Source organism: Oncorhynchus clarkii, chromosome 24, assembly GCF_045791955.1.
Source record: "Oncorhynchus clarkii lewisi isolate Uvic-CL-2024 chromosome 24, UVic_Ocla_1.0, whole genome shotgun sequence".
NCBI lineage: Eukaryota > Metazoa > Chordata > Actinopteri > Salmoniformes > Salmonidae > Oncorhynchus > Oncorhynchus clarkii.
The window spans coordinates 26,380,038-26,404,888 of record NC_092170.1 but is presented as its reverse complement, the minus strand read 5'-3'; the positions used below and the strand labels follow the sequence as shown (position 1 = coordinate 26,404,888).

At 41.5% G+C, this 24,851-nt stretch overlaps 1 protein-coding gene across 7 annotated transcripts in view; it reads right to left on the bottom strand.

Moving 5' to 3' along the window:
- Positions 1 to 20,311, bottom strand: part of LOC139382360 (RNA-binding protein Musashi homolog 2-like) — a 330,112-nt gene extending 309,801 nt beyond the window's left edge. For all 7 annotated transcript variants that reach the window (XM_071126345.1, XM_071126342.1, XM_071126343.1 and 4 more), the window contains exons 1-5: positions 20,106 to 20,311; positions 19,735 to 19,775; positions 19,351 to 19,432; positions 18,691 to 18,775; positions 13,524 to 13,565 (exon numbers count right to left, since the gene is read on the bottom strand). In XM_071126345.1, the coding sequence (XP_070982446.1) occupies positions 13,524 to 13,565; positions 18,691 to 18,775; positions 19,351 to 19,432; positions 19,735 to 19,775; positions 20,106 to 20,170 (315 nt within the window). In that variant the 5' untranslated portion in view covers positions 20,171 to 20,311. The remainder of the gene's footprint in view (positions 1 to 13,523; positions 13,566 to 18,690; positions 18,776 to 19,350; positions 19,433 to 19,734; positions 19,776 to 20,105) is intronic.
- Between the last annotated feature and the right edge of the window lie 4,540 nt (positions 20,312 to 24,851).

Genomic DNA, 24,851 nt, shown 5'->3' with positions numbered 1-24,851 from the left:
TGAGTGGGTAACAGTGTATTTTCCAGAGGAAGGCCAAGGCGAATGAGTGGGTAACAGTGTATTTTCCAGAGGAAGGCCAGGGTGAATGAGTGGGTAACAGTGTATTTTCCAGAGGAAAGCCAAAGTGTTTGAGTGGGTAACAGTGTATTTTCCAGAGGAAGGCCATGGTGAATGAGTGGGTAACAGTGTATTTTCCAGAGGAAGGCCAAGGTGAATGAGTGGGTAACAGTGTATTTTCCAGAGGAAAGCCAAGGTGAATGAGTGGGTAACAGTGTATTTTCCAGAGGAAGGCCAAGGTGAATGAGTGGGTAACAGTGTATTTTCCAGAGGAAGGCCAAGGTGAATGAGTGGGTAACAGTGTATTTTCCAGAGGAAGGCCAAGGCGAATGAGTGGGTAACAGTGTATTTTCCAGAGGAAGGCCAAGGCGAATGAGTGGGTAACAGTGTATTTTCCAGAGGAAGGCCAAGGTGAATGAGTGGGTAACAGTGTATTTTCCAGAGGAAGGCCAAGGTGAATGAGTGGGTAACAGTGTATTTTCCAGAGGAAGGCCAAGGTGAATGAGTGGGTAACAGTGTATTTTCCAGAGGAAGGCCAAGGTGAATGAGTGGGTAACAGTGTATTTTCCAGAGGAAAGCCAAAGTGTTTGAGTGGGTAACAGGACCCTGTTCTATGTGTGGTGAGATTATAGAGCAGTGCTTTGCTGCTCTGCCTTCCTCCTGAAGCAAAGCATTATGTCTAGGACCTAAAGACCAGCAGCATCTATAACACCCTCACTCTGTGTCAAAGCACCAGGAACACATTAACACAGGGGCTGCTGAGTCAGCACCATGGAAGGGCTACCATCATCTTCTGAGAAACTACAGCCTACACATTAGAAAATAAGATAGATATCAGAAAACAGGCCTTAGAAGATTACGATATTATGTAATGTATACATGAATGTCCAACAGAAATGTCTTCTTTAACCAAACCCATTCTTTGTAACAGGAATGATTGATAATGGGAGACCATACCATGTAGCTATTAGACAGGTGTACTGATGTGACAGTACAACATAAACACAGAGGGTGCTTTAAAACAGAACGTAAGCTCCTCCTGTTAGGCCTATTGGAGATAGAAAGCCTGCCACTCTTTCCCTCTCGCTCTTCTCGCTCTCTCTCCCCCTCCCTCTTCTCGCTCTCTCTCCCTCTCCCTTCTCCTCCCTCTCTCCCCATCTCTCACACATGCTCTCTCTCTCTCGCCCGCTCTCTCTGTGCCAGTAATCCCTCACTGCTCAATAAAAATGGCCTCTAAATTTAGCATCAGATTTATCATGCTGTAGGAAAAGCTGGAGCAAACGAGAGGCAGGGAGAGAGAGAAAGACACAGAGAGACAGAGAGACCGAGAGACAGAGAGAGACAGAGAGATTAGGTTGCCAGACAAAAAGGGTATATTCTGTGCTGCAGTGAATGAGCAGCAGAGAAAAGAGGAGCAGAGCAGAGCAGCCTCCAGTCACCCAGTCAGATAAGTGTTGTGGTGTTGGTGAGGCTCCAACACAGCACAGCTCAGCAGCCGGCTGAAGGACAATCGGCAGGCAAGGACGCCGACGCGGCAGGTCAGCCAGCCCTTGTTATTTGGGCTGCTCTCCCTCTCACTCTCTGTGGCATACACAAACAGGATTGATTAGTCATGCCTTCCGCAAAATATCCAGTGCCTCAGACAGAGACAGACGGACAGGAACCGGGCGCAGTGGCGTTAAAGGAGTCTGACTCCCTTGTTACTGACAACTGACTGGCTAGTGTCCGATTGCTAGCATGAACCGCCATAAGCAATGTCTAAGCTCACAGTCATAATAGCTGGCTACATGCAGACTTTAATTCCATGTCCCAAATTACAATGGATATTTAAAATTCAGAAGCAGTTCAAGGTTGCCTTGCTCCAGTGTCATACAAAAATTGAATGGCAACACACTTTTTTATAAGCTTGTATAAATAAATGTATACACATTCTAATTCCCAAAACCACCTTAAAAAGTGAATCGCTGTTCATTGACTCTTAAAAATTCCTAGTAGAAGATGCCACTAAAAGTCTAGTCCGCTCACCTGTCTTACACACACACAGCGCTATATAGCCTTATGACGAAATAGCACCAGTATCAAAGAGAAGGGAGTGGACTGGCATGCCGTCTCCTAGCTCCTACACGGTATCATTCTCTCCCCGCTCCGACAACAGCATCGCTCTCTCTCTCTCTCTCTCTCTGGCAGACATCACCGTGGTAAAGGAGAGGTTGCTCCAAACCCAGTTTGTCACTGTTTAATAACCTGTCTCAGTCCACAGGGGGTTTGAAATATGTCTGACAGCACTGCACCGTGAGAAGTCAAGTTCGGAGTAAAGAATTGCACCAATCTTCCATCCATATACACTATTTGACCAAAAGTATGTGGACACCTGCTTGTCGAACATCTCACTCCAAAATCACGGGCATTAATATGGAGTTGGTCCCATCATTACTGCTATAACATCCTCCACTCTTCTGGGAAGGCTTTCCACTAGATGTTGGAACATTGCTGCAGGGACTTACTTCCATTTAGCCACAAGAGCATTAGTGAGGTCAGGCACTGATGTTGGGCGATTAGGCCTGGCTCGCAGTCGGCGTTCCAATTCATCACAAAGGTGTTCCATGGGGTTGAGGTCAGGGCTCTGTGCAGGCCAGTCAAGATCTTCCATTCGAATCTTGACAAACCATTTCTGCATGGACCTCACTTTGTGCACAGGGGCATTGCCATGCTGAAACAAGAAAGGGCCTTCGATAAAACTGTTGCCTCAAAGTTGGAATCACAGAATTGTCTAAAATGTCATTGTATGCTGTAACAAAGATGTCCCTTAACTGGAACTAAGGGGCCGAACCATGAAAAACAGATCATTATTTCTCCTCCATCAAACTTTAAAGGTTTGGCACTATGCATTTGGGCAGGTAGCTTTCTCCTGGCATCCGCCAATCTCAGATTGCTCTGTCAGACTGCCAGAAGGTGAAGCGAGATTCATCACTCCAGAGAACGCGTTTCCACTGCTCCAGAGTCAAATGGCGGTGAGCTTTACACAGCTCCAGACGATGATTGCCATTGAGGATGGTGATTATAGGCTAGTGTGCAGCTGCTCTGCCATGGAAACCCATCTCGTGAAGCTCCCGACAAACAGCTTGTGCTGACGTTGCTTCCAGGGGCAGTTTGTAACTTTTATACACCTGTCAGCAACAGGTGTGGATGAAATAGCCAAATCCACTAATTTGAAGGGTGTCCACATACTTTTGTATATATTGTGTATTGTGCGGAAACACAGAAAGTGATACTATTCAGATGGGGTTGTGCCTGGGTGGGAGGAGTGTGTAAAAGGAGGGGTGGGAGGAGTGCAGTTAGAACAATGGATTAAAGGAAGCAAATCAATGGTGACTGGTACAATACTATCAGTGCATACTAAATAGACAGAGGGAAAAAAAATACCTGTCAAAACAATGTCTTCTGTCCTTTTCAATCAACTCCATGCTTTTACAGCCTCATGTGCAGCTCAACAAGAGGACAATCAGAGAAAGGCTTGTCATGAGATACATGTTTACATCGTTCTGTTTGAAGATGAAGAGGTGAAGGAGGAAGGACAGGGGTAGAGTGAAAGGGAAGGAGTCCTTCCTGCCTCCTTCATCCAGAGACTAGAGAATGTCTAGTAGAGGTAGACTGCAGGGCTATGGAAGCAGCCATGTTGACTGTTGAGAACCAGCGACTTTTGTTTGACCCGGCATGGTACTCTCTCTTCTGGCGTGCTCCTCATTAACGTCACTCAGGATCAGTTTGGGGAAGGCCAACCCCAGCAGCCTCCACTCCCGGGTCCTGACCCTCTCCTGTCCTGCTGCCTGCCTGTTCTGTTCCACACGAACACACTGACTGACTCCCCAACAAACCCCCTCCAGCCGCCAGGGCAGCAACAGCAGGGTAGGGATACATTCAGCAGGCCTCTGTGACGCATGCCTAGGCAGTGAGCTGAGAGCAGAGGGAGGCAGGGCTTGACCAACTGTGGCCAGTCGTGTCATTTCAGACCCGGAGTGAGAGACACAGTGGTTCAACCTAGAGCTTCAGTCCAAGACTATTTAGTTTCAGAAAAACATATGGGCAATTACACAGTAAAAGAGTGATGCTAAGACTCAGGTTTTCACTTTAAAATGTACGTCAAACAAAAACCAATGATTGCAAAGTGAAACTATGCTGAACAAAAATATAAATGCCCCACGTAAAGTGTTGGTCCCATGTTTCAGGAACTGAAATAAAAAATCCCAGAAATATTCCACACGGACAAAAAACAGATTTTTCTCAAGTTTTGTAAACAAATGTGTTTACATCCCTGTTAGTGAGCATTTATCCTTTGCCAAGATAATCCATATACCTGACAGGTGTGGCATATCAAGAAGATGATTAAACAGCATGATCATTACACAGGTGCACCTTGTGCTGAGGACAATAAAAAGCCACTCTAAAATGTGAAGTTCTGTCACACAACACAATGCCTCCAGTGTTGAGGGAGCGTGCAATGGGCATGTTGACTGCAGGAATGTCCACCAGAGATGTTGCCAGAGAATTACATTTTAATTTATCTACCATAAGCCGCTTCCAATGTTGTTTTAGAGAATTTGGCAGTTCGTCCATCCGGCCTCACAACCGCAGACCGTGTGTAACCACGCCAGCACAGGACCTCCACATCCGGCTTCTTCACCTGCAGGATCGTCTAACACCAGCCAACCGGACAGCTGATGAAACTGAGTTCGAACAAACAAAGAATTTCTGCACAAACAGTCAAATACCATCTCAGGGAAGCTCATTTGTGTGCTCATCATACTCAACAGAGTCTTGAGCTAGCTGCAGTTCGGCATTGTAACTGACTTCAGTAGGCAAATACTCACCTTCAATGGCCACTGGCATGCTGGAGACGTGTGCTCTTCACAGATGAGTCCAGGTTTCAACTGTACTGGGCCGATAGCGTATATGGTGGCGGTTGGGTTATGGTATGGGCAGGCATAAGCTACAGACAAACAACTGTATTTTATCGATGGCCATTTGAATGCACAGAGATACCTTGAGATTTTGAGGCCCCTTCTTGTGCCATTCATCCATCACCTCATGTTTCAGCATGATAATGCACAGCCCCATGTCGCAAGGATCTGTACACAATTCCTGAAAGCTGAAAATGTCCCAGTTCTTCCTTGGCCTGCATATTCAGACATGTCACCCATTGAGCATGTTTGGGATGCTCTGGATCGACATGTACGACAGCGTGTTCCAGCCAATATCCTGCAACTTTGCACAGCCATTGAAGAGGAGTGGGACAACATTTCACAGGCCACAATCAACAGCCCGATCAACTCTATCTGAAGGAGATGTGTTGCGCTGCATGAGGCATATGGTGGTCACAGATGTCTCAAGTTTTGTGACCCACAGATGCATATCTGTATTCCCAGATGTGAAATCCTTATATGAAGACCTAATGAATTTATTTAATTTGACTGATTTTCTTATATGAACTGTAATTCGGTAAAATCTTTGAAATTGTTGCATGTTGCTTTTATATTTTTATTTTAAATTGTTGCATGTTGCTTTTATATTATATTTTTTCCCTTCTTCCTTTAAAATGACTACTTTTAACAATTTCCACAGAACATTTTCCAAAAACACATCTACTTGAAGAACAGTGGAGACAAAGTGTGTGCTTTTTGTGTTTCTGTTTTGTACCGTCATTCGGTTACCAAACTTTTCATCTGCACTGTTCTTTAAGTAAATGTGTTTTCATAAAATGTTCTGTGTAAATTATTAAAAGTAGTCCTTGTGCATAGAGGTATGGTTTGTTAAACGTTTAAATCAAAAGGTTTTTGTTTGAAATATATTTTAGGGTGAAAAATCGGAGTCTCAGCTTCACTTTGTCTGGAATTGCCCATATAGTACAGGGCCTAGTCAGAATTACTGACCGCTGATAATGACACCACATCAAAACTAAGAAATAAGTCCCTACTACAGTTGGTGTTGCTTGTACATTGTAGATAGCAGTTGTCTTAGTCCAAAACAACTCCTTGTTGTGATGTCATCAAAGGTAGAATGCAGGCTCATTTCTTTGTATTATCCTACCTTTCATTTCAGAGCATCAAACATCTATAGGTCTATGCAACGTATACGCCAAGACCCTCAAAGAATCAGAGTGGTGTCAGGTTTAACCAAAGCCTTCTTGTCCAATTCAATTACTCCAACAGCAGAAAAGTGGAGCACCTGCTGCAAATATCAGAGAACTGAGGGGAAAAAAGGAGAGGAACTACTTTGCCAGGTCGTCAACAGAAAAAACATGGACTGCTAGAACTGCAGCAGGAGGGGGAGAGAGGCACACACAGAGAAAGGAAGGGAGAGCACATTGAATGGGACTAAGCAGTGGTTTGCTGGGTTCTTAATTGGTGTCGGAGTGCTGGGCCACACAGGAGATTGAGAACTAGGCTCTTGGACTGGTGCCCCTCTCCTGGTGAGGGCCAAGCGTCCACTGTGAGGAGGGAGAGACGGAGAGTTCAGCACTTCACACATCCTCACCTTTGGACTTCATTAAAAACTTGGCCAGGAGTTCTCACACTCTGCATCACACTCACCCTCCACCAACCCCCCTCACGGCCAGAGTTAACGGCTCAGCTACTTCTCAGTACACACCGCTCTCACACCAGGGCACCAGAAGAAAGGGGAAAATTACATGTAAAAGTACAACTGTGGACTCAATTCCTACCTACCACCAACCCCCTACCCTTACTTCACCCAACACCACACACACACACACTTTCAGTAGTCACACAGGGGGTTGTTGTAGAGGCCTGGGTTGGATGTGGGAAGCTGTGCAGAGAGAACAGCACCCACTGAGGTATTGTTTTGACAGTTCTCATGGCAGTAAATGCCAAAGCCTCTGCACTCAGGGAGGGTGCGTGTTAGTGGGGGGAACTCAAGGAGCCCATTATGCTGTGCAGTGTGTGCTCAACATTTTTATTTCTTCCCCTCTCTCCCTCTCCCAGAGAATGGTCTCTCACGAGCCCACCGAGCATTGGAGTTGGAAAACCATTCATAGTTTACTTTCTTTACAAAAATAACAGCCATTTATTGGCCAAATTGTGGTGTAGAACATTTTGTGGAGGATATTCTCTCTGGTGGTTTGGTCACAGGCCCAGCATATGATTATTATTCTTTTCAACCTACAAAATATGAACAGAGATTATAGAGACATCGACAGGTTCTCAAAACCGATGGATGTCAGGCTCTGAAAGTGGTAGAGAGAACATTTTCTTAGATGACCGGGGAGAGAACAAGAACAGGCATTTACAATCATGAATCATGACACACTTCAAGAGTTCAAACAATGGCATAGTGTCTGCAGAAAGTACTCACACTCCTTGACATTTTGTTACAAAGTGGGATTAAAATGTATTTAGTTGTACTTTTTTTTGTCAACAATCTACTCAAAATACTAATGTAAAATATAACACTAATATATGCAGTACCTGTCAAGAGTTTGGACTTACCTTCTCATTCAGGGTTTTTCTTTATTTGTATTATTTTCTACATTGAAGGATAATAGAAGACATCAAAACTATGAAATAACACATATGGAATCATGGAGTAACCAAAAAAAAGTGTTAATCAACTCAAAATAGTGTATCGACCCTGGGTTTATAAGCGCGGATATCAACTCTGCTGCTGGAGCATGCTTTTGTGGCACAGTCGATAGCGCGCTGGACTTCGGGCTAGAAGGTCGAGGGTTCGAGACCTGCTCCCTGCTGTTTCATTACAATATATTTGAGGTTCTTGAAAGTAGCCACCCATTGTCTTGATGAATCTGCAGGTAGCTAACCAACCAGGTTCAATGTTAGCTAGGTCATACACTTAACGTTAGCTAGCTTGCCAGATAAACAATGAACCATAATCACAACTCATGATGTTACTACCCTGCATGAATCTGCAGGTAGCTAACCAAACAGGTTCAATGTTAGCTAGCTAACATTAGGCTATAGCTACCTAAGCAAATAGCTCAAAGATACGAATAATAAGGTCATACATATAACATTATCTATGCGCACCACGGTTCTTTCCGCCTGCCCCATACTCTCTCCCCCTCATGCTGGCTCGCATGGGGGCGTATTTATTAAACCTATTCAGTTTTAAAACGTTTCTTAAATGGAAGCAAGCGAAACGAAAGGGGGCGGGACCTACCTATATTTGTCCAATAGAAACTAGTTTTAGTTGCTGTTTGGACTAATGATTACACCCCTGCTCCTTCTCTTTGCTAATGATGCGAGTGTTTGTTCAGTCTGTTGCGTGTGGAATATCCTAGCCTTTTCACTGACGATAGGCCCTGCTTTACTGAAGTTGCGAGACATTGCAAGCCAAGAAATTGCAAGATACAGCATTCCATTGAGAGATACTGCTTTTGATTGCCGATAGATGGGCCTAGTTCACGGATCTGACTCTGTCCGCCTGGTGACCGACCTGCTTATACTGTGCCCCTCTCTCTCTGTCCCTCAATAGCTCACTATGAAAGATGCGAGTGTTTAGCTGTTTGAATACTCATACTAACCGCACTCATCATACTATTTGTGACATGAATTGAGTATATAGTATGCTTATTGGTCATAGTATTGTAACAACCCAGGGTTTATAAGCACGGCACAGTCGGTAGCGCGCTGGACTTCGGGTTAGAAGGTTGAAGGTTCAAGACCTGCTCCCTGCTGTGTTAGGTGTCAGAAGCAGTGTTGCCAACTAATTTTCAAGGTAAGTTGCTAGAGGCAGGTTGATTTGTTGCTAAATGACGTTGTGATGTCATTGCATGATGACGTAAAACTGCGTTTTTACATAGAATACACAGTAACGTTACTCAAATTGACTGGCCAGCTTGGCAAAAAATATGATTTGACATTTGTTCAGGTACAGACTCCCACTCTTTTCTGTTCTTCTGGCTGTACAATTTTGATTGAGACATGTTGATTGACATTGTAAGTTTGTTCAAGATCCAACTTTCATGACCAACTATATTCATTGGGTTTGGCTTTTCGAAGCCGTACTACTGCTGCTGCAGTCAGCCAACAACGATTTGCAATTTGCTGAAATTGCTGCTGGCCTGCTGCTGCCTGTGCACGAACTGAGCGCCTGCTCCTGACGTCACTCACAATGCACTTTTGCAGCCAGGCATGTGTGTTGTGACCGAGTGTGCGACAGAGAAATCGTTTTTGTGTCCTTTAGAGGGAAAATGCGTGCATTTTAGCGTTTGAGTCACCTTTCAAAAGTTGCTAAAAGTTCCAAATACATTTTTAAAAGTAGCTAAATGTGTTGCTAGGTGCTATTTGAAAAAAAAGTTGCCAGGGTAGTCTGAAAAATTGGCATCACTAGTCAGAAGTGAATCGGACATTGCATCCACGACAGTGCGTGTGCTTGGCCGATTAGCGCGTAGACGTAGAGTTGCAAGCCAGCGCGAGGAAGCGCTCTTTGAAAGGAGGGAGTAGTGGGTTTATAAGCGCGGATATCGCGTTTGAGCATGCTTTTGCGGCACAGTCGATAGCGCGCTGGACTTCGGGCTAGAAGGTCCGAAACCTGCTCCCTGCTGTTTCATTACAATATGGATATAGTTAGTATGCCAAAAGTTCCCATATGTCGTATAAATTCAACAAAATACGAAGTACATTTTCCGTACTTTTAGGGCCCACAATGCAATCCTTCATAAATTCTTCAACGTTTTCTGATTTGAAGATGTTGGAAAATATGCAGCTGAAGTCCGCCGAGAGCAGATACAAATTCATTGCTTTACATAATGACAAATACTAACAAAAAATTACGCAATGTAATAAAATACTTATCAAATAAGTTTAGTTACACCTCATGTTTGCTGACAATTTGTTGGCTAAGCTATCCTTACGAACCGCATAGCATTACAGCAGTACGTACCGGTAAGTTAGCTAGTTACCTAAAGTTAGTTGGCTACAACTACATCGTACTTGCCAGGCAGTATAACTATCTATTGACTATCATTTGCCACGGCACTTTTCAATCAGGTGTGGGGCAGCGCCACACCACTTTTGATTTCGTTTAATAAAATATATTGACGCAAAGCGTTAAAAAGAGGGAGAAAGTGCTGTTAGACCGATTTGTCAACTCGCGCACAATTTATCCGTCCTTCACATCAGAGTGCTGCTGGCAGGCTGTTTGCGTGTCTAGACTAATCACATTCACGGAAATCGCAGGGCACAAAGCTCAAGGCGCGCTCTACACTTTCCTCCGGTATTCATTTAGCAAGCGTGATAACACATCACTGCCGATAGACAAGCAAAACTCTTCCATAAATATAGCCGCCTATACAGCTAAACACTAGGGATCTGACATGCTGGATGACATGTAAACGAGACAATTGTTCAGTCTGACCTACTATGCGTCTTGTCCCTCTGGCCAGGGTAAACGAAGCGGGAACATGGTGTATTTATAGCCCATTTGTTTGGGAGAAAATATCAATGGGATCAAATTTGGATTATATTCAAATTTAGGCTGACAAGGCTACCTATACTTTTTCAATCCACTGGAATTAACCAGTAAACACAATAACTGAGACTAAGTACACTGTTTATTAGTTGTTCAGTTGCATAGGGCAGGACTACAAGATGTAAACCTGCATAAAAATGCTCTGCCCTGTGAGTTTTATTGTCAAATTATGCTTTCTCTGTGTCTGTGTATAGGAAACTCCTCTAGTCCTTCTATAAAATATAATTCATATGTATAAGGTTGCTGCAGTTCAACAGGGGTTTTCATCCTCCCCAAAGACAGGAGTTTTTCCTTTATATATTTTTTTTACCTTGTAACCTGATTATAAAAACTCTGATCCCATCATAGCACATATTCAGCCTTCTTACAACAGATTAATCACATCATACTGTATAAGGTCCGGAGTTTTACCCGTAGTGGCCCAGTCAGAGCCTGTACGTGAACCAGATCGAACATCTCTGGAGAGACCTGAAAATAGCTGTGCAGCAGCACTCCCCATCCAACCAGACAGAGCTTGAGCAGATCTGCAGAGAAGAATGGGAGAAACTCCCCAAATACAGGTGTGACAAGCTTGTAGCATCATACCCAAGAAGACTCAAGGCTGTAATCACTGCCAAAGGTGCTTCAACAAAGTACTGAGTTAAGGGTCTGAATTTCATTAGATGTTTTTATACATTTAAAAAAAAAAACATCTAAAAACCTGTTTTTTGCTTTGTCATTATGGGGTATTGTGTATAGATTGATGAGGTGAAAAAAACAATTTAATACATTTTATAACCTAACAAAATGTGGAAAAAGTCAAGGGGTCTGAATACTTTCCAAAGGCACTAAATGTCTTTTTGGTAATAATCCCCCAAACTCAGCTTTACTTTTCCATGTAGTTAAACCTGACACCCTAGCTAGCCACAGTACACAACATATGCCTGCTTATTTCAGTTATATTCAACACACTCCAAAATATGGGGAAAGTAAGTCACAAATACAATGCCATAATTTCACATGATTGTATGCGATGGCAGTTGTATATTTGCATAAAGCTTATTATTGGGTGGTTCGCTTAACAGAAAACACCTAGCGGCTGTGTTGTGTTCTGACTTCTGCTGAGAACTGCAGCCTAATTTAATGCCTGTTCATCTCGGAGCCCCAGGCCCTGAGCCAGCCTACCTGTGCTGCCTTGGACCAGAGTGACTGGACTGGCATGTGTGCGGTCAAGGGAGTGAGTGCGTAATTTCTCCTCCAGTGATTGTCCACTCAGGGAAAGTTCTTCATTTCAATTAGCTGGACAAGTGTGCTGTGGACACCTGCCACCCTTGAAGCTATTCCCGTATTGCAGAGTTAGCCTGCCGGCCAGCCAGAGGCAGTCCATCCCTACCCAGCCTTAAAGGCCTGAGGTGGATGTTTCTTGCGCTGTCCCACACACACTGTACATACTCAAATCTGGGACAGAATGAGCATGCAGCCGACAGCATGATCTGAGGTAAGCGCTGACTGGGAAATCCAACACGGGCATTAAAAACCCTGAGCCAGTGTTACTGACCAACAGAAAACACAACTCATTTTGCTCTGAACGACGACGATAACCTGAGGGCTTGAACATTATTGTACAACATTTTACATGCACCAAAACCCCCTGCAATGCTTATTTAACTGCCCTTCAATCCTATAGCTCTATGTTCTTTGACAGCCACATTCTCTCTCCACTCAGGTTTAAAACAAATACAGCCTGTTTCTCTGCTAATGAGCCTGCTCTCAAGGGTCAAAAGATAACTCAAGGTGTGATTTCACCTTCAAGTTCATTTACAGTGTTATTGGTCTTTAGAAACAAACCCCTACATAGGCCTGCACAGTGCATGCATCTTTCTTTATTGTTAAAAATGTCCTTGAATCAAATTCATGTTTATTAAAAAATTATTGCATAATTTTTATCAAGGGTTCTTTTTTGCACACAGAGCAGAACATATCAAAGCACCATACAAATGTGTCGAAGAGAGTAGCATACGCTGGAATATCAAAACAGTCTGCACTTGAACTAAGTACTGTACAGTCAGACTGGACTCCTGTCAGTATCATCACTATTACTGGACACCATTAGACTTGACATGAAGAGGTGCATTAAACAAAATAAACATGTTGTATTGTCACATACACAGGATAGGTACAGTGAAATGTGTGGTTTTCTAGGGTCAGCCATAGTAGTACGCCACCCCTGGAGCAAATTAAGGTTAAGTGCCTTGCTCAAGGGCACAGACAGATTTTTCACCTTCGGCTCAGGTTTTCAAACAAGTAACCTAGCCCAATGCTTTAACTGCCAAGCTACCTGCCGCTGGAAACAAGGGGAGAAGAGAGACTGTATCAAGAAACAAGCACATCCCCTAGATGTTTCTCAATTTCATACTGTAGTCATACCCAGCCTTAAGAGAACATGTGCCTCGGCTTGGAAAGCTTTACCTCCGTCAATTCTCAGTTTGAAACCTGATCTTGGTAACAGAGTAACAATGGCTCTTTTTATGTCTCCAAAAAAATCAAATTCCCCAATCAATCTCAGCGTCTTCAGGGAAAAAACATTGTGTGAACAACTACAATGTGATACTCTCTCATTCGATCAAATGCAGCAAAGTCTTTAGAGCAGTCACCCAGGGAAATTCTACCTCACTACGGTTTCTAGACAACATGCTGATGTAAACAAGTACGGTGGTGGTGCAGCTATGAGATAAATCAGACAGCCAGTCATCTACCTGTAGCAAGCTCCAGACCAGCCTGCCTCACAGTGACACTTATATACCAAAACTAAAACCGGCAGCTCTGGCTGCTGTTTCATGACCAGACCGTCACAAAATCTCCACTGTGTACTCTCTTCACTGCAGGTCAGCAATTCACCCAGTGTTATAGAAACCAACCAACAAACCAAAAACGAAAAGACCTCTCCACAAGAGGTTAAAAACAAAATGTGCATGTTGTCTTACCTTGGGTTGAGCACGTCTAGGGAAGGCAACTTTAGGATCGATCTGGTAAATATAAAGAAGAGAGAGGATTAGATATCAATAATCAAAGTTGTCAATCACTTAAACAACTAATGACAGGGACTTGGATGTGTGGATTTAAAGCATTCCTCATGGATCACACATAACGGCATGCACGACACAAACAATATTAGGATTACCCTCAAAACTGACAGTACAGAGACACTACACAAGGGCTATTCAAATCAGGCCTCGAGGTCCGCAAGTCCCCTTCAGGGCTGCTGGTTTCCATCCATTCCCTCTGATCAAGGACTGATTCAGACCTGGGACTTCTTTAGTCAATCAATGACATCAATCAACCAATGAACTACCAGGGAGAGAAGAGAACCAGCTGTACTGGGGAACCATAGGGCTCAAGCACCCTACACTAGTAAACTATTATCAGTGTGGGATTTCACACAGATTAATCAAGTCATATTAAAGCTGGCTGATTTAAATCAAAAGCACCATTTTAATTTCCCTTTGCCTCATCAAAAAGTCCAGGTCCGTCAATTCACACAATCTTGCATTACTCCATAGAAGCATAGCTGATTAATAACTCAATAGCCCTTCACACATGGTTTAGTCAACGTATATTGACCGAGAAAAATGAATAACTAGCATTAATGCCCAGGTTGCTATTTAAACACGATGTGAAAAATGTAGCAGCAAAAAAAGCACCATAGAATGATACATTTTTATTGATGGCACATAGACCACTTAATGCCATAATTGTGCAGTAATTAAGTCTAAATCAAAAGTCCATTCAATATGTATTGAATGAGAGGGTTTTAATTAATGCTATTCAAAGCCACTAAATGTTTCCCTCCTGGAAAACATCATTTTAATTTCAAAACACATAACGCTGTCCTGAGTCATCTACTCTTTTAGCTTATATTATGGATTTCAAATACATGGGTCATACAAGGCTGCTTGGCTGCATGCTTTTATGGAGAACAGCTAGATATAATTATTTCCTGATTCCATCCAATGGGTTATTATGGCAGCCAATGTGAATTGGCACATTTGCACATTTGGGATTGAATACAATGAGACCTGAAAACAAAAGGTATTGTATTGTTAACTGTTGCAGCAGTTTACTGCACAACAGTAATTCATGTTTTCACTATTTATTACAGGATTTGCTCTGTGTGCGGAACTGCAGATTTGTGCCTTGTCAAAAACAATATTTTTTGCTAAAACTAAATGTGTGTGATATCAAGTCAGGTGTTAGAACTAACCACAACCACAGGACTTCCTCAAGAACAACTTGTGCAAATCCACTGAGAAACATTAATTTGCCTATTAATGTTCCCCTCTGACACACACTTCCAAAGGTGAAATCATGCACAAGAACACATCCCGGTAAATGGGACAGTCAGTGCATTAAAACAGCCAGGACATTCAAGACACATTTTCCATTTGTCACAGTAAGGTTGAATACAACACCAACATTCACTCTTCCTGTGAACAAAGGATTTCTCCTTTCACATTTTCATCTTTAAGGCCACATAGCTAAAGGGGGAAAATACCATTAGTGGAATATTGTGCATAAAGTAGGTTGAGAGCTTGTCAATTGCTTTAAAAAAAAGTAAGAACAGAGGGAAATGTAACAGAGAGAGCTGTCAGTGTGTGACGGACAAAAATAGACGCTGTTAGAAAGTGACTGTCTGAATTCAGCTGTCTGAATGCATTAGCGGAGTGTGGAATGTTTTAGCCAGAAAAGTGTTTAGTCTACAAGAGATTGTTTTCACAAATGACATCAGCAGAAATCCTATCGTCGACAGACACTGAGCATTATTCAACCCCAAGTCTTTATTTCCATGTTGTAAAGGCTTACATAAAGCATGATGCATGTCAAGTACATGCAGTATGTACATGCAGTACGTGCCGCAGCCTTGGCGTATCCAATCGAGGGAAATACATGTGCCACAATGTAAAAAAAGGCATCTCCAATTGAAATAATGCTAACTGCTCGTGTACCTGTGAAGTAACTCTTTACTAAAACTAGTAACAAGTTAACGTTGTACAATTAATTAGGGTTTAAGGGCATTTTGCAAGGATATGCTATTCTAAAAGGGATTCATGTAGACTGAATGTTAAAGGAATATATACTGATTGTATCCTGATGAAAGGACAAAACACACAGTAGCGTTGAATTCCCCATGCAGACAAACCAAACCATGTCTTTGTTGCACGGACTTGAATTTTCCAGCCCAGCCTCACCCGGCAGTTTGTTTTATTTTCGCTTCCACACTGAGGTAGGAATAATTCTGGGAAAATGATCATGCCCTTTTAGTGTAAGAGCTGTTTGAAAAGACCGCCTGAAATTTCTGCCTGTTTTGGTCAGGAGTTTTGGCATCACCAGGCAGTAAATTACTTAATAGACCAATAAGCGTTCCAAACCTCTGTCAATAACAGCACATTTTCAGTTTCCCCCTCCCAATCAGACCACTCCTAGACAGCCTAGCAAAATTATTGCTTGAAAAATTGCTATTTGCTAAGAAGCTATTTTTGTTTATTTTTGACACATTTTTATTTGAAATAATCACAGTAAGGTACTTAATTTTTACTCAGAATTTATTTGATATTGAGATAAAAACAGCTGCATTGGACCTTTAAGGTGAGATGTGACTCTCCTCCATTTCACACTGCATTTCAACACTTTAATGTAGAACACCTCCCAAGGCACAGAGGTGAGTTGGCAGCTCAATGTTGCCTCTATTACATTATACCAAACAAGCAGTAGATCCTCTAAAGACTCTACTCTTGGTCCCTTAATGCATAGATAATGTCATTAGCCGTTTTCAAATAAGCCTATGTAGACGCAGGTCCAGAAAGGAGAGGGGAGAGATTGCATCAAAGCACACTTTAAGGTACACATTGAGAGTTAAGGAGTGTGTGTGTGTGAGAGTTAGGGTGTGTGTGTGTGTGTCTACTTCCTTTGCTGGGCTGAAACTAGAGGTGTACTAATTCATCTCAACATTACATTCAAATCTGCAATCATAAAAATCCCTGTATTATAAACAATTCATTAGGCTACAAAATACATAGAAGTGCGCATTTAAAATAATATCAGTGTAGTTTTCCAGAAGTGACATGTGGAAAGTTACAGGCATTTCCTTTTCCATCTTCAGCTTTCTGTTTCATAAACCTAAAGCTTCTGGCAATGTCAGAGCAGTTGGTGTGAGTCCTTGAGGACAATACAGCCTCCACCGCTCCTAAAGAACAAGCCCTTTGAGCACTCACTCACACAGCTAAGTTAGGGCATACACTACAACAACCACACACAGAACATGAGTACGGTGGGACTTTACAATGAATCAGTATTTTTGGTCCCACATTACCATACATCTTTACATGGTAGTTATAGGCAGTTACAGTGTAGCTACACAGTATTACTTAACCTAAAACTACTGTAATGTTAGTGTCATGCACAATTTCATAGATTTTATGAACTCACAAATTGAGTTAAGTGATATGAAAAGTGGAGAAGTTATTTTGCAAACACATTTAAGTTGGTTTGCAAATGTACCGTTAATGCATGTAAAAAAAAACAATGTCAGTGTATTCTCATTTCAAACAGGTCACACACATTACAATGTACCTGCCTATGTAACTACCATGTATTTGCATGCTACATAAAGAATGCCAGATGGGCATTCCAATCCAAATTAACCAACAGAGTAGCACGAGAATCAGCAAGAACAAGAAAACTGACCCATATGGAAAATGAAACACTAAATCCAGGGTGAATCATCACAATACCATTTTTTTGCAGTCAATGCATTACTCTGACTAACTCACCTTCAGAGAAACATGAAACTTAATTTGAGTGTCAGTTTTAAGCTATCCAATATCAGAGAAGGCTGGTGGGAAGAGCTATAGCATGGGCTCATTGTAATGGTTTGAATGGAACGGAGTAGAACATGTAGTTGCCATATGTTTGATACCGTTATATTTATTCCATCCCAGCCATGACAATGAGGCAGTCCTCCTATAGCACCTCCACCAGCATCCTTTGATCCAGCCATACATTCAGAAAATCAATATACTGCAACAATAAATGTAACAATATTTTATGCCTTTCTCTGGGGATAACAGTTAGTCTTGGGTTTGTTATTTAAAATGGGTCAGGTTGTGGGAATGTGTGCACTTTAGCAGACTTGCAGTGAGAGAGGAAGTGGATAATATGCAGACAGAGGGGAAGTGGATAATATGCAGACAGAGAGGAAGTGGATAATATGCAGACAGAGAGGAAGTGGATAATATGCAGACAGAGAGGAAGTGGATAATATGCAGACAGAGGGGAAGTGGATAATATGCAGGCAGAGGGGAAATGGATAATATGCAGACAGAGGGAAGTGGATAATATGCAGACAAAGGGGAAGTGGATAATATGCAGACAGAGGGAAGTGGATAATATGCAGACAGAGGGGAAGTGGATAATATGCAGACAGAGAGGAAGTGGATAATATGCAGACAGAGGAAGTGGATAATATGCAGACAGAGAGAGTGGATAATATGCAGACAGAGGAAGTGGATAATATGCAGACAACATACTTGGGAGGATGAAAAATTAAAGCTAACTCAAGGTGGGGTGCTTTTTAAAAACACATTTATTTAGAACTACATTTTGTAAACAGAAAATGCCTGATGATTGAATACGGTGCATGAAAAACAAAAACGTACAACAATGCATATATAGCATACTAAAATCTATAAAGACAGCTGGGAATGAATTTTCACAGAAAACAAATACAGAATGACAATCACTTTATATAATATGCAGATTTAACAATTAAATTGCTCCCCATCTCAAAACACTCAGATGTTGCGGACAGAAAGCTTTGCAGTTGCCATCAGTGCTCAAATTACTTTATGTACTATGGCCCTCAATGGTAAAGAAAGGTTTAGCAGAAGGTCTTGTCATTTCTGGGGGGAGGTGGTGGGCAATGCTCAGAACACATAATTAGCTAGGCTACTTATTGCATGTGGCTGTGAGTGTGACTAATTCAAATAACATATCACAACTCCGTAAAATACAACTCAATACGACATAGTCAATCATGCCAGGCAGGTGGGTCACAAAAGCACAAACACTTAAAGTGACAGAAGAGAGGAGACATACCGTTTTTGAGTCTAATTCGTGATGTGGCTGAGCTAAGACGTTATCTACACTGGCAGCATCTACGTAAGTAACGAATCCAAAGCCCCTGTGGAAATAAACAAGGAACATTGTAATCAGTGAGTCAGTGGTGCAGGAGAGTGGTCAAACAGCCTATCAGTCAGTTGTATGTATAACTACAGCTGTTACATTGATACAAACAATAAAGCCAAATGGCAGGCTACATTGTAGCCTAACAAATGTGTAATGCAGCCAAATGTTACATTGTAACAAATATTTACCAAAGTTGGCTGTGTTGGTGTATCCATAGGCTACTTGATATCAAAATAGTTGAACTTTCATCATATCAAATTCAATTATTTCTTAAATATAAATGCAATTTCCTTTTAATGCTGCACAAAGAATCAGGTGAATGAAGTGTCATTAATTATTTCCCACATTTTCAGGCATATTCAAAGATCCACCAGTATTATATCTTTAGTGGTGGTCAATGTCAAATTGCGTTACCTTTGCAAAGCTCTGATTCAATCGCTTGTAAAAGCTCGACGTGCGACAAAAATAAATGGCTGCTTGCTTGCTAACTGATTTTGCGTAATCATAAGGACACTGCAAAACCACAATTAATACAATTGCAAACACGGGGTGGATATATTAGCTAATTACCTGGAGCGTTTTGTCGTTGGATCTCTCATCACCATACATTCTCTGATTTCCCCGAATTTAGTAAAATAGTCTCTAAGGCTGTCTGCAAAAGAAACACAAACGGGAGGTTACTGGTCGTTTTCATTCTTCTGTCAAATATAGAAAATACTATATGTATGAGCTTTAAATGCCTCTAGTTACTAGTATGCACATAGGGGTCGAATAGAGGACTTCAAATGATATCAAATAAAAATAACCTTGCGCGCACTGAAGTAGGTACGTACACACACACACACACACACACACACACACAAAATCAGACGTTGCAACTAGCTCCGGCAGCCTCGGCTACTACAAAACACAACCCGACAATGCCACACTGTAGTCCGCAAATTATTTCCTTACCTGGTGAAGTTTGCCAGCTGAGACCACCGATAAACATTTTACTGTAAGGGAAAAACACAGCAGAAGTGAGTCCAGATGTCAGATCGGCCATTTTGACGTGTAGCTAACTACTTGGCTAGCTCTAGCTAACTACTTGATATAGCGACAGAAAGCGAACAAAACGTAGGCAGAGCAGCAGCAAGAGAGCTCTAGTTATCAAGCCCAGCGAGCTATTACTATAGAAAAAAGGGGCAGGCCGTTTGCTAATATAATCAAACAAAGGTATAGTTGACTACATCCGGAAGGCAACATCAATGTCAGTGCTTTGATAAGCCGGAAAATATTGATACAATGTATAACGATAAAAGTGTCAGTGCTGTTCGCAGTCTTACCCCGGGTCGTGTTGCGAATCATTAGGGCTTCCTCCAGATGTGGCTTGGCTCCCGTCTCCCTCCATAGCTAACCCAACTATAGCCAGTAACTAACGAAGACAGGCGGCACAACGCTACACCGAAGCACGCTAAAGAGAATTTTACTGAGCCGGGAATGCAAGCGTCACACGTGGGATCAGCTCAGCCTGTGTCCCCCTCCCTCCCTCGACCCACATGGGGCGGGGTAAGGGCTCGTCACCTAACCAATTCAAATGACGTCATTAAGCATTCCCCGCCCATATACAGATGACCCTAACTAGATTTGTGTGTGTGTGTGTGTACGTGGGCGCGTGCATGAGTTTGTGCGTGTGTGGAGCAAAGGAACAATTAGATTAAAGATATACCAATAAAAATTTAACATTACTGTAATATTTTAATATTTAACAACAATTGTTACTGTAGCAACTCCTATATTACTATGTGTGTGTGTGTGTGTGTGTGTGTGTGTGTGTGTGTGTGTGTGTGTGTGTGTGTGTGTGTGTGTGTGTGTGTGTACGTGTGCACGCGTGCATGCGTGCATGCAGCGTGCATGCAGCTTGCATTAAATCAATTTGGTTAATGCAATTGACAGATGATTTGCTACAACATTTTAGGGTAACCTATTCTCTACTATGCCACCATAACTGTGAAGTTAGTAGGTGGAAAACTATAGAGCATGCTAACAACATGTTATATTCCTTTACACAGAATGTATGTGTCCTTGCCTGATATAGGCTATTTCATAGATTATCATGATACTGGAATATATTTCAGATGGTCACTCAGTCCTCTGTAACATCTGTGAATTTGACATAAAACACCAGATCAGTTCTCTGCAGCTTGATGGGTAGCTTATCAAATCTCACTTCATATAGGAGATAGAGAGAGAGAGAAAGAAAGAAAGAAAGAAAGAAAGAAAGAAAGAAAGAAAGAAAGAAGAGACAGACACAGAGACAGACAGGGGTGGAAGAAGAGGGCCCATTGACAGGTCATCAATCTTTTGTTTCCCCACTTCTTTATTTGTGTTTTTCCCCCTTAAGTAGAGCTTTCAAACCACATGAAATAAAGGCTGCACACATCAAGCCAAAGACTTGGCAAAGTCGACTTAAATCTGACCGATTGATTGGCATGTGGAGGCTTGCGGTTTCACCTCACTGGCTAGCTAACACTTAGGAGCTGTCTTACTGTTGGCTAACTACACAGAGAGAGGCACCACTGGGCCCCTTCCTCCCCTAGCAGTTGGTTACTTTTTACTCAGAAATTCAATGTGAGCGCACAACAAAATCCTATGCTGCAACCAAAATCATAGTTCACCTCACGCAATCATTTAGGTGACAGTGTAATGTTATTTTGTATTCATTGCAGATGATTGACATTAAGGGATTCATTAATTGTTGATGGATAGATTCCAGTTGGCAAGACAGGAAAACACAATATTTGCTGAGGAGCTTTTTGTTGTTGTTGACATTTCAACTTTACAATCTAATGACTGCTTACTCGGTTGCACCTGTTGGAATTTCATGTTTGCATCTGCATCGGAGGCTGCTCACAGACAGACAAGGTTGGTTTCAGTATTAAAGCTACATGCTAAAATCTAGGTCCATGGCTTCATAATCATTATGGAGCAGACAGTGCTCATTGTAAAAATTATCTTCACATTTCACACACAAAAAAACATCACCTCTACTTGCCTATTTAACTTTCATGAAGTTTATAATGACATTTTAAATTAAGCGGAGCTTGCTGTAATTCAAGCTACACCATTTTTTATAATTATATCATTAACAGTAACAAGAACATTACTTAATGACTATCATACGTTATTTAGGGTGCTAGGGCATCATCCAATTATTAAACTAGCATCATAAAATAAAGTTCTGCCCAAATACCAAATATCTATTTGATAAACCTTCACACAATTAAATGGCTACATGTGGGTAAAAAAATCATTTCCTCTCCTTAAATGATGTTCTCTCCTCACAACATGCAACATAATAATCAACCTAAGAATACTTCCAGAACCACATGAGGGACAGAGGTGGGAAGAGGACAGGACCAGAGGACATGAGGATACAACACAATGGAGACAGAGCCCTAACATTGTTGTTAGATATAATCGGGTTATTAAAAAAGAGAGAGTCAGAACAGTATAGCTCTACTGTATGTTTATCACTGTATAGAAATGTCTCCAGCCATCAACAACCTGTGATTTGACATCTTTAAAAGGACTTCTCATTTTCACACATGCTCAGTTTATTATAGCAGGAGTCTATGGTCACTTCCACAACAATATGCCATATATTACTTACATTTATCATAAAACACAGCGTTTATCTTGATATTGATCAACTACACTTCTTATGCTTTAAGTAATCTTTAAGTATGTTATTAAATTAATTTTAAACTATTTGGTTTAAAGCTTACAATGTACAACCTGCCATCTACGAACCTGATCTGGAGCTGTACACAGCTGTGGTGAGCAAATAATAGCCAGCTCCTCAATCAGTGAGTCAACATTATCTGAAGAGCGACACACACAAATGTGTGCATTGATTACCTCAGATACAGAGAGGACAGGTTTACTGGCGGAGGGCTTTAACACGGATGGAACAGAATGAAATAAAGCAACAGACCTGACAGACTGGAGTTAGTTGGAGCCTCCTGGAGCCCCAGGGATCTCTGACAAATTGGTGCTGCTATTAGAATGTATTGTAAAGAGGCAATTTTCACAGATCACACCAAGTAACGGAGATAAGAGGATCCCCCAAGACTTTCTCTTCTTGGGAAGATGAGTGGAGGAGAGGAGAGGAGACTGTAGCATTATCAAAACCAAAGATAATAGGAAATGACAAACTGTGACTTCATTAACCAACTGGGGTCTTGGAGGAGTCACTTCATTTCCCTACACATTTTGCAGTGGCCTCTGAATCTGTTAAAACCGACTGTAGACAACATATTCAACTGCTATCATTTAAATCACCATGTATGCAGTGCAATATTACCACCAGACGCTTCTCTAAAGACAATGAACTGGAAAGGAAAATAAACCAAGTCGCTATTCTGATTACTGTGTGGTAACCACAATGTTACTAATAATTATAATATAATACCTGCTGATAAGTGACAAATAACATTTGATTGGTTCAACATTTGATAATTTCTTGCTAATTAGTAATTTAGTAGTTACAAGTAATGAGCAATATGTTGCCTAGTCCTAACTAGTCCTAGTCCTCACAAGGCTGCATGATACTAGGTAAGCAACACAATGTTTGAGAGAGTTCCTTCTATGTGGGAGAATGAGCAGCATAGTATGCTATTGTCTTCCACTCCATTGTCCTGCCCCAGATCTATAGTATATCATACCATTTAGAAGTCAGCTCCTGATAAATGTAATGGTTTGGGATTGTCATAGCCTGGCAGACAGATATTCCAATGAGAATGAGAAACCCGCTAAGCAGAGAAATAAACCCTTTTACCACAGACATATTACTGGCCAAACTGACAAGTTACTGGCCAAACTGACACATTACTGATCAAACTGACATATTACTGGCCAAACTGACATATTACTGACCAAACTGACATATTACTGACCAAACTGACATATTAGTGTCCAAACTGACATATTACTGGCCAAACTGACATATTACTGGCCAAATAGTAACATATTGCTGACCAAACTGACATATTAGTGTCCAAATAGTAACATATTGCTGACCAAACTGACATATTAGTGTCCAATTAGTAACATATTGCTGACCAAACGGACATATTACTGTCCAAATAGTAACATATTGCTGACCAAACTGACATATTAGTGTCCAAATAGTAACACATTGCTGACCAAACTGACATATTACTGTCCAAATAGTAACACATTGCTGACCAAACTGACATATTATTGTCCAAATAGTAACACATTGCTGACCAAACTGACATATTAGTGTCCAAATAGTAACACATTGCTGACCAAACTGACATATTAGTGTCCAAATAGTAACACATTGCTGACCAAACTGACATATTAGTGTCCAAATAGTAACACATTGCTGACCAAACTGACATATTAGTGTCCAAATAGTAACACATTGCTGACCAAACTGACATATTAGTGTCCAAATAGTAACATATTGCTGACTAAACTGACATATTAGTGTCCAAATAGTAACATATTGCTGACCAAACGGACATATTAGTGTCCAAATAGTAACACATTGCTGACCAAACTGACATATTAGTGTCCAAATAGTAACATATTGCTGACCAAACTGACATATTAGTGTCCAAATAGTAACACATTGCTGACCAAACTGACATATTAGTGTCCAATTAGTAACACATTGCTGACCAAACTGACATATTAGTGTCCAAATAGTAACACATTGCTGACCAAACTGACATATTAGTGTCCAAATAGTAACACATTGCTGACCAAACTGACATATTAGTGTCCAAATAGTAACACATTGCTGACCAAACTTAAATATTAGTGTCCAAATAGTAACACATTGCTGACCAAACTGACATATTAGTGTCCAATTAGTAACACATTGCTGACCAAACTGACATATTAGTGTCCAAATAGTAACACATTGCTGACCAAACTGACATATTAGTGTCCAAATAGTAACACATTGCTGACCAAACTGACATATTAGTGTCCAAATAGTAACATATTGCTGACCAAACTGACATATTAGTGTCCAAATAGTAACACATTGCTGACCA